General features: G+C 39.6%; 1 protein-coding gene across 3 annotated transcripts in view; it reads left to right on the forward strand.

Moving 5' to 3' along the window:
• Positions 1–3,313: 3,313 nt before the first annotated feature.
• CGNL1 (cingulin like 1) overlaps positions 3,314–11,327 on the forward strand; it is a 136,532-nt gene continuing 128,518 nt past the window's right edge. For 2 of the 3 annotated variants that reach the window (XM_019504293.1, XM_019504296.1), the window contains exons 1-4: positions 3,314–4,925; positions 5,942–6,036; positions 7,817–7,910; positions 9,255–9,356. In XM_019504293.1, the coding sequence (XP_019359838.1) occupies positions 3,333–4,925; positions 5,942–6,036; positions 7,817–7,910; positions 9,255–9,356 (1,884 nt within the window). In that variant the 5' untranslated portion in view covers positions 3,314–3,332. The remainder of the gene's footprint in view (positions 4,926–5,941; positions 6,037–7,816; positions 7,911–9,254; positions 9,357–11,327) is intronic. The other variant, XM_019504294.1, reaches the window with a different exon arrangement.

The raw sequence follows: 11,327 nt of genomic DNA on the forward strand, positions 1-11,327 counted from the left end.
TATTAATACTAGGCTGTATTGTTCATGGGATCAGCACAGGAGATGTAGCTAACTTTAAGGAACAGGTTAGATTTTATTCATAAATAAAGTAAGGAGAGGGGTAAACTGGGAGGCAACTCTGTTATGCTACTGCTTGGAGCCTTTGCTTCTGACCACGTGCAACCATCGGCCACTTCTATCCAACATGTTTGTGTTTATACTAGCTTCTTAAAGGGATTGCCCTTACAGGCTGATGTTTCCTGAAATCAAAGCAGCTTCGGCATACATAGCTTGGAGTTAGCAAGATTGGTGCTGCTGCTGATAATTAAATATTTAGCTTTGGGGATATTCATAGTATCTTCCCATTTCTGCTGCTGATCAGAGAATCTGCAATTTAAAAAGTTAAGTAAGTGGTGGTGACAAGTTTTTCTGGAAATAGGCCAAAGGCACGATGTAGTAATAGTAGGGTTGTTGGATGAATGCCTTTTGTCATAGGTGAACAATATTTATGACACTGTAGGTTATGAGATGGTGGATCTAAAGTTTTTTTGTTTTTGTTTTAACCAAAGGTTTGACTGTGACAGAGGTTTTGCAGGATGTAGGGTAGCAAAGCTGTGGGAAATAGTGATGCATTTCCTTTTCTGAAAACAAATGTTGAAAACCAAGCAGATAGAAGCAGAATAGGGGAAGCATGAAGATGTTCAAGTTCTTTATAATGCTGGAGTTACCTAAAAAAGACAGTCATAGTTTGTTTTACCCCATGACTTCTTTCTTTTTTTAGGACTGATATTGGTTGCAGTGTGCCAGTTTGTACAGAATAGGTGTGAATTTCCAGTAAGTAAGTTAGTAAAATTCAGAATAAATGCTTTGTTAAAGCAAAAGATACTTGAATTACATTACTTGCTCATGTTTGAAAATCTTTAATTCTTGAGGAGCTATTGGCAATAAGTGCTTATTATTAGCTGATGGGAACTTGTTGGCTTTGTCTTGTGTTGTTGAACTTTGTCCTGTATGACCTTTGTGTACCAGAAGTATTGTATGTACTTGAATATACGATGACCCTGTATATTAGACAGACCCCCAATAATTAGATTCCATACATGGAAAATTTATAGATTTTTTTTATAATTTTCCAGGTGTAGAATTTAATTTATCGGAGTGTTTTTTTTTGTCCTGAATTCACCCTTTTCACACTGCTACAGCAGGGAAAATAGTGGCCGGGGAGGGTGGGGGGGGCAGAAACAGGTTCCCCCCCCCAACTTTCTTCCCCCTGCAGCCTTCCACCCCCCACCTGATTATTGTTAGATCCTGCTCAGGCTCTGTTCCCACCCCAAGCACAATATGGAGGTGAGCTGCATGTGACAGTAAGAGGGGTGAAAGGGACAGAGAGGAGGGTCAAAAGTGCTGAAGGAAACAGGAGACTGTTGTGGGTTTGGCTCTGACCCTAACCCTGATTGCTGCAAATTTCAGCACAGGTACTTCATAAATACAATTTTGAGCACCACTTGTGCACCTGCTTATACATAGTACAAACTGTGCATGATATTAATCCAGAGCCAAAAAGCTCCTGACTTATCAGAGAATTCATTCGGCTGGGCCCCAGCAGAGTCGACAGTGTTTCAAGCCATAGTGACCCTGCAGCCCGGCACTGCTCAGTATGTGTGTTTATTCCAGATCCTCTGCCACAAAGGATCAACATGCTAACTAGCCCCCCACTTGTGACTGGAACTGGGTGTTCTTGTCACAAGTCCTAGAACCCTCCAAGAATTTATATGTAGATGAGTCTCAGGGCTGCCTGCTCAGTCTCTACCCCATAGAGGGCTGGGCCACATTAATCACACGCGACAGGCTGAGAGAGGGGGCCACAGAGTTTGGCGATGTCTGCCAGACATCTAGGGCTTGTGAGGAAATGGGAATAATTGGAAATGGGAAAGAGAGGCATTGTAAAGCTATGGGAGTGAAAAGGAAGTTGAAATGTATTTGATGTAGTAGTTCACCATGACTTGAAAAAGTGTTGGTGCTGCAAGAGATGGCAGACAATGGGCACTATAGCTTATTCAGATGGGCTGCACTAACCTAGTCTTGTGGTAGATTCCCATCAGTATGTTTGCTTATATGGGCTTTGTCTTTCGTGGCCATGCTCAGCATGGGTTGTATTCAATCAGCTTCATAGTCGGTTTCCATGACTGAGCACATGCTGCTTCTAGCAGCAGTTTAATAATAGCCAATATATCTAATGAGGGGAGTGGGGGTAGGTGTTTGTTGGTATGTGAATGTAAGATAACAGGCTTTTTTTCCCCTGTACTGATTTTGGTGGGGGGTGGGGGGAACCTCATCTTATATTCAAGTAAATATGGTACATCTAACCACATGCCACTTAATAATAAATAAAAGTGCCTAAAGTATTTTAGATAATGGAAAGAACCCTTTTGTTTATAGCTCATAGAAATAGTATTTTATCTGCAAGTTCCAAATTCAGCGATATTTACATATTGGTAAATGAAATTTTTCAGAAAAGCAGCTATGGAGTTAGTAAGCAGAGTTGCTTTTATTTATGCTAAGGACAGATGTAAACTGTAATCAAAGTTGTATTTTAGTCATAGTGGTTTTAAGTACTACACAGGTGCTTTTAGATTTTCATATTAATAGTTCAAAGTGACATACAATCTGAAGAAATTATCATATCTTGAGAGTAATTAGCTTTCATGCAACAAAAAAGGATGCATAGTATCAAGTTTTCCCCCTTCGTCACTGATATACTTGTGTCTTCTATATGGCAAATGTTAATAATTTTTCAAACAGGTTGATGGCTTTTTTTTTTAGATTTAGATTTAGACTGAGATACTTGGTTTTCTTCCAGTATAAACTGATTGCTATACATACATCTTTTAGCAGCCTTCTTCAATATAATACAAATATATCCCTCTGCCAGTATGGTACTTGGCAAAATGGTAGAAGTACTCTGAGTTGTTTGTGTTTATAGCTGGAATGTCAAACCTTCAAGTGTTCAGTGGAAATTTAGAAGTATTTTAGTTGAGGGGGTGATTTGGTATAGGGCAAGAAACACTTGGTGAAAAGCAGAGGTGTGTTTTTTTTTGTTTTGATCTGCTAACGTCTTTGTGACTTCTTATAGCCCTTTTCACTTTCTTCATTTTATTTTAATTTAAATTGCTGTTCTCACTGGCTGTATATAGCACCCTGAGATATACAGTTGGGAAATGTTACGTAAACGCTCATGTTCTTATTTAGTATTAATAAGTGTATTGTGAAATCTTATTTTAATTAAAATTAAAATTTTAATTAACATTAAATCTTATTTTTTACTTTGTCATAGCTGAAAACCTTTGTTAATCATGGAACCATACTTTGGTGGTTTCAAGCACATGCAGCAGGACTGTGGAGTTCATCTCAAACTTGCAAGTGACGAGGCACAAAAAGCTAGAAACGCACAAAACTCCAAACCAGGATCTTATGGTGTCAGTGTCCGGGTCCAAGGAATTGATGGACATCCATACATAGTGCTGAACAACACTGAAGCAGGGTATTTGTCAGAAAATCCTCCTTTATCTGAAAATGGGCAACAAGTTGCATCTCAGACAGTTAATAGATCAGCACCAACCTACAGTTCTACTCTCAAACTGGGCGAGAAAACTGGTGAAGAACCAAAATTTCCTGAAATGCATGACACACACTACAGTGCACTTAAAACCTTGAAGCAGAGTATTCTCAATGAAGAAGAGAATAGAATCCCAGATTTTAGTGATGGAACATTAAAGTCCTCCAATCTTTTGAACTTTCAAAAACACCCTGAGATTTTGCAGCCCTATGATCCTGAAAAAAATAATTTGAATTTCAATAGTTATCCATCTCCTGTGTGCAATAAATCTAAAGATTTTAAAGATGAAGGTAAGATTGAAACAAAGTCCTGGGTTTCCTCATCTAAACTGGTGTCTCTGCAGAAAACAAGTCCACAGCTTGTGGAGTCAACAAAATCAAATATGAGAGTGATACATTTGAACAGGTCCATAACAGTAGATGACCAAAATAAGCAAGTATCAGAGTGTCCCAGTACCATTAGTAGTTCAGATGAAAAGTATCCATCAGAATCACTTTTATCTAATGGAGGATCCCTACATGTTAGCCCTGCAGCCCATCAAGAGACAAGAAAACCTAGACCAGATGTTCTTCCTTTTCGCAGACAAGATTCAGCTGGACCAACACTGGATGGGTCACAAAGATCATCATCTTCATCAACCACTCCTACTTCTGCAAATTCCTTGTATAGATTTTTACTTGATGACCAAGAGTATGCTATCTATGCGGACAATGTTAACCGTCATGAAAACAGAAGGTATATCCCATTTTTGCCTGGAACTGGCCGGGATATTGACACTGGGTCCCTTCCTGGAGTAGATCAATTAATTGAAAAGTTTGATAAGAAAGTTGGTTCTCAGAGAAGTGGTAGGTCAGGAAAAAGGAACAGAATTAACCCAGATGATCGTAAAAGATCAAGAAGTGTTGACAGTGCTCTGCCTTTAGGCCTGGAAGTAAATTCAGATTACTTTGATGAATACAGTAAAAACTTGGGTAAATCAACTGAACACTTGTTAAAACCATCTAAAGTTTGTCTTCATAAGCAGTTGTCTCAAGACCGAAAGTTTTCTTCAACTGAGGTACAAGCTGTTGCTCGAACTGTTGGAAAATTGCAAGCAAGTGGTAATAATATTCGAAACAGCCAGTTCAGTTCTTTGCAGCATCATAAACAAACTAAAGTGACTGGAGAGAATTTAACTATTAGGTCATCCACACTTCCAGGACAGAATAAAAAAGAGGAAGATAAAACAGTAGCTTCTACTCTACTATTGCCAAACCGATTTACAACTCCCCTTGATGCAGGATCAAAGAAAATTTCAGTAAAAACATTTTCTTCTGCTTCTGGTACACAGGTAATTTTCAGTCTGTAGCATGTTAGCTTTCCATTTACCTGCACTGTGATAAGTTGAAACTCACATTGTACACCATACCAAACGCATATTTTCTGTGTCAAATCCTGCAGTTTCTAATTAGATCATAGTCCAGTTTTGTACAAAAGGAGCTTGGCCAGTGGATGAATATGTAAGACTGAGCTCAGTAACTGTAAATATGAACATTTTTTCCTCTAGCTAATATTATAGAAGGCACATATAAAAGACCAGTATCATATACCTGTTTGACGGAGGGATTTAACAGTGATGCTTTTGAGCATTATTGTTAAAAATTGTGGTAATGATGCCCAAATATTTTCTTCTTCAGCAGTCCCTTGCAGTTGAGGATGAGTGTCTTATTTGTGGGTCCAAAGATGACTGACTAGGCCAATTCAGGATTGACAGACTTTTGCAATTTGGGAACATGTTTCCATGCACAGTGGGTCGCTCCAGATTCTTAATTTGGTCTGCAACATGCTGTTTCTACCACTCCCACTTTTCTGTCTTCTGTGGTCATTGTACTGCTACCCAGCACGTGCACAGGTGGTGGATAGAGGAGCAACTTTCAGGGAAGGTTAGCTGTGAAATAAGCAGGGGTAAATCTGATGAATAAGCAGTTGCAGACAAAGCAGCTGCAGCATCCACCAGGATGTGGTGGAGACAGCAGATGGCAACACTTTCCCTACTGAAAAGCACCATGTATCCTTTGATGGTGCTGTGACATAGCCCAAAATGTAGTATAGGACAAATAATTATATAAAGGGAAAGTCCCAAAAGTGCATATTTTAAGGAAGCGGTATCTCCCCTTTTGCTGAGTTGTATGCCGCCTCTTTGCTGTAACCTTAAAATTTCTATTGATTTTATTGAACTTTGAGCCATACTCATAATACACTTCTTTCCTGGTAATAGAGTAGAATTGAGAATGTCAGAACAAAAGCAAACATCTTGTTAAATCCTTGCAAGAGACTACATGTTTATATCCAGCCTTGTATTTTTAGGCAACTCCTGATCTATTAAAGGGCCAACAAGAACTTGCACAGCAAACAAATGAAGAAACAGCTAAGCAGATCCTTTACAATTACCTTAAGGAAGGGTTAGTAAAGTTTATTAATTTGTTTTAATGGCAATGGTACTCTTTAAGTTGTTGTTGTTTTATATTACTGTTGGGGGAAGGAAGAGATAGACATTGCCTGTCTGGTCATATTAAGTCTATACTTGAGATTTCCTCTATCAGGGGTCGGCAACATTCTTGGGTAGTGCCAAAAACACCCACAACCTCTACTTGGAAATTGATGGCATACCAGGAGCAGATGGTGGAAGAGCCATGACAGGCCAGATCTTTGTTGTGGCAGCGCAGCCTGTGCCCTTTCCCTGCTGTCTGCCCTGAGGTGCACATTCACCACCCACCAGCAATGAACTTGGCTGGGGGCTCCACAGATCCCGAAGCAGCTGCTTGTAGCCTTTCTGCCACCTGCTATGAGCAGCCCAGGCTCTGTGGTGGGGGGCAGGGGGCTGCCCAGAGCCCAGGCCAGCTGTGCAGGCAGCCAGGAGGCTGCAAGTGGCTGCAGCAAGGTCCACGGAGCACTAGCCCAGCTCATTGCTGGCAGCAGATGCGCATGCACCTAGGGGCAGACAGTGGGAAGCGGGTGAGGGCTACACTGCCACAACAAAGATTGAGCCCTTAGCATTTCCCCTGCCATCCACCCCAGGTATGCATGTACCCACTGCAGCTTCCTAGATGCCTGCCACAGCCAGCCTGGGCTCTAGGCACTAGGCAGGCCCCTGGTGCCTGCCATGGACCCTGGGCTGCTTGTGGCAGACAGCAGGGAGACTGCAAGCAACTGCACTGGGGTCTGCAGAGCCCCATCCTGACTTGTTGCCAGTGGTGGGTGCACATGTCCCTCTGGGCAGACATCGGGGGAGCTGTGAGGGGCCCAAGCCTTGTTGTGGCAGCGCAGTCTCGGACCCTTCCCCACTGTCTGCCTTGAAGTCCATGTGCCAAGCAAAATACCTTTGCATGCTATGCTCTGGCACATGTGTGGGGTGTTGCCAACCCCTGTCCTATATGTTTAGATCCTTGACTACCATAGCAGTCTATGACTATCTGTCTTGTATACTACTACACATAGAATATTATTATACTCAGAAAATAATTGGTAGCAGATCACTAGTCCCTGTAAATTACAGTGGAAAATTTATTTTTTAATGTGACTGTACAATACAAATTATATTACAATATACAGTTACACAGTCATGTTAAGAATACAATTACTTTAAATACAACTTCTAAAACTGCTATAAATAAGAGTTCTGTGTGATTAAAAAATTGCAGAAGTCTTTGACTTACGATGCAGAGTTGGTTGCTGCTTGGAATGCTACCTAAATAAAACACCAGCTTGTATTGCATGGCTGCATGATTGACTCATCTATAAGAAGTTATAAATTAAGTGCTATTAAAATTAGACTGTATACAAAGACCTAGAGATTGATTTAAAAATGACTGGGTTTAATTACTGTACTTTATTATTCTGTTCCTCCAGAGTGTCCCATAATGTCGTATGGGATTTTCCAGTTCCCATCTTATCAGGATTTGGCTGCTATATGATTTTTTTTTCCTTTAAAAATAAAATCATGGCTCAGGGTCCATTTAGACAAAGAATACACAGCTCCTGTGGCATGCAAGTTCACGGAGGATTCCAGACCACAGCATCTGAGACTTAAGGTCTTGGACATTCCTTTTGTAGAACTATATATGCCATTAAGGTGCTACAAAAAGTGAGTGTGCATGCGTTCAGGCAGTAGTGCCGCAAAGGCTATGGATCCACTGCAAGTAATTCATTACATTGCTCATTTCTGTTGTGTGCTCGTTTCAGGAGCACTGACAATGATGATGCTACAAAGAGGAAGGTCAACTTAGTTTTTGAGAAAATCCAGACTTTAAAGTCAAGAGCTGCTGGAAATTCGCAGGTAAATAGCCAATTTAAATAATTTTTGTTTGTTTCATAGTTATGCTCAGATATAGAACTGCCATTGGTTTTGCAAAAAGTGTCAGGTTGTGAGGAAAGTATACAGTAGCAAAGTTAGTTAAGGTACACAAAGTAATTTAATTTGGGTTTCTGTTATAATCTAATCTGGCAAAGCACGTAAGCATGTGTATAACTTTTAAATATGTAAATATCTTAATTTAGTTTAATAGTCCACTCCTTAAGATTAAACACATGCTTATGTGCTCTGCTGGTTTGGGATCCTTGTGAAAGCTTTGTAATGTATTTTTTTTTTTTTTTTTTTTAAGTATAAGAGTAGTGGTCATCCCAAAGTGCATCTTGTTCCTGTATTTGGAAGATTGAAATTTAGGAATTGGCGTGTTGGAATAACTTTGTGATAACACATTGGCATAAAACTCTGTTGGCAGGTACTTTCATATCATGCATATTTTCCAGGGGCTGTGGCTGAAGCTGTGGCTGTGTAGGGGATGAGAAAGGAGATGGAGATGAACTCTTAAAAATAATTCCTGCTATTATTATATATACATTGAAAGATAATTGGACTTAAGGAAAAGTTGCTATTTTTAGCTATTAAAAAGATTGCTGAATATCCTCTAATTATTATTATGTGAACAGATGTGTCTGTTAGGAGAGTGGTGTTTGTGTGCGTAGTTGAATTGGTTATTATTTAAAAGCAATATTGTAGGAACACAATTTACCAGTCTGTCTATTAAAATGTTACTTCTGTCTTGTAAAAGATCAGCTGTTTTTAATAATAGTAGAAGGTGGAAAAATGTCTTTTTGTTCTCAGAGAAGTATTGAAAGACTATAGATGCTTATGTACCATTTATTATATTTTAGATTACATGGGAGTAAAATGAAATTTAAAACACAAGTGAATAATTTGTTAAAAATAGAAAAACTAAATTCTGTCCTTAGAAATGTCTACACAGAAAGTTATCTCAGCAAAATTTGAACCCAAGTATTCGTGACTTAATTTGTTTGCTTAATATATTGGTTTCATATTTTGAGGTCACTACAACACTCTTTTGGTTACTTTGAGATATTGCTTATGCTAACAGCAATATAGCTTGAGAAATAGTAAGAAGTTGTACAAGAGTTGCATCCTAGTTTCTTTGAAAATATTAGGTTGTCTTGAACCATTTAAAAACTGCCCAAACTGTATCTTGTTAGCTCACATAACTGAATTTATTGCTACATTTATTTTATTGTTTATTTATAAGTCTGTTTTCATATTACTGTTTTCTGACTTCCCTTTAAGACCTATCTTGGATTTTCATCTTAAACATGTCTATTTTAATTGCAGGTTTCTGATTCTTCAGCTGAAATAAAAGCATTGTTGGAACAAAAAACAGAACTGGAGAGGAAAATTGAAGAGCTACAGAAAAAGCTGGATTTAGAAATTAAGGTATTATACTATGTTGCTTATATTGCACAAATATAAGGAGTATTACAAATATAACATTCTAAGTTGGTCAAAATCAGCCAACCTGGTATGGATAACATTTTCTTCTGTGTATGTGAGGGCTCAGTATTTTGAATTCTTATCTTATGTTTTAAAGTGAAGAAAGTATGATTGGGATTATGAATAAAAGACTAGAGGATTCTTCTGGTTTCCCATACTTTGTTACTAAAAACAAACGGATGCTTATATGCATGCAGATTTTAGGTGAAGTAGTTTAATGTACAGAATATTGGTGACTAGAATTTGCCTGTATGCTTCCTATCAGACAACTATGAACATTTTCCATCGTATGGTTATTTTCTGGATATGTGTGTGTGCATCGACACATTGACAGAGGATCCTTTTTTATTATTCCTTGTTTGCTTCTCACACACTGTGTAAGATATCAACATAGAGAATTAGCTACTCTTAGGGTATGTCTACACATGCAATTTATGTGAAGCAATACGCTCTGGAGCTTATTGCTCTAGAGTTTATTGCTCCCACATGTCCCATTTGAACCCTTGTGCCTTAGCCAGCTGTGTCACTGTCTACACATGTGCTGCTGTGGAGTAAAAAACTCAGAAGTAGTTGATTAGTTTATTCCAACTGGGAGGTTGCTTAGTTTATTCCAGCCTAATTGCCCTGCACGTATAGACACTGAGATGTTTACTGTAGAACTAATTAGTCAACTCTGCAGTAAACTTCTCATGTAGATATGGCCAGAATGTAGTTTTCTTCAATAGCTGCTGGAGTCAATGTTAACAATTCTTTTACTATGGTGACATATAAGTGCCTTGAGAGATTTTGGTGTTTCGGTGGCAAATGGATATCAATGCTATATGTCTGCAACAAAGTGGGAAGCTACACAGTAGGGAGGAACAGATAGCAGCATTGTTGAATGCACCCATTATTTCATACTCAACCCACTTATGATGCTAGTGAGCACATAAACAACATGCCCATGCAGCTGTAAGTGTGCACCAAAGACCAGTGTGCTGCCAAGTAAAATTCACCATAGGTTTGTGGCACAATATGGTGAGAACTGTATGGTTCAGTGGAAGGTCTGTGAGTGTGTAGAGAAGTTAAAAAATGATCACTCATCCCTAATGGGCGAATTGCAGGTAGGAAGCTCCAACACAACTGTGACAGAAGACAAATTGCCAAGGATGACTCCACTGTGCATGTGAACAGGTGAATGAGGAATCCTGAACTAGAAGGAGAAGTAGGTGTAAATGCTGACAGTATTCATGCCATTTTGCATGATCACCTACATTACTGGAAAAGGTGGGCCCACTGAATGACAAAGCAACTGACAGATATGCATAAATGATGATGGGTGGAAATGTATACCCAGCTTCATGTATGGGATGAAGGTGAGGGGTTTCTCTTGCACATTTTCATGGGGAATGAGACCTCAGTCCATCAATATAATCCTGAGAGCAAAAGGCAGAGCATGCAGTGGAAATGCACATTGTTGCCTTTTGCCCAGAAAATTCTGCACTCAGCCATTGTTTGGACAGGTATGGCTCATCCTGTTTTGAGATTCCATGGAACCATTCCTTGTCCATTCATGGAGCACGTGGTCACAGCAACACTTATTGACAGGTTCTCCAAAACCACCTGAAGCCATCTGTTTGGACCAAATGGCATGGAAAGCTCAAGTGAGGTGTTCTTTTCTAGCATCGCAGTGCACGGCTGCCAAGTGCACTGGCAACTGTTGGGATTTCATAAAATCATAGAATCATAGAAGTAGGGTTGGAAGGGACCTTGTAGATCTTCAAGTCTGACCCCCTGCCTGGGCAGGAGAAAAACTGGGCTCAAATGACTCCAGCCAGGTAGGCATCAAGCCTCTTCTTAAAGACCCCCAGGGTAGGAGCCAGCACCACTTCCCTTGGAAGTTGGTTCCAGATGCTAGCCACCCTGACTGTGAAG

Source organism: Gavialis gangeticus, unplaced genomic scaffold (assembly GCF_001723915.1).
Source record: "Gavialis gangeticus isolate Ggan-Ray unplaced genomic scaffold, GavGan_comp1, whole genome shotgun sequence".
Lineage (NCBI taxonomy): Eukaryota > Metazoa > Chordata > Crocodylia > Gavialidae > Gavialis > Gavialis gangeticus.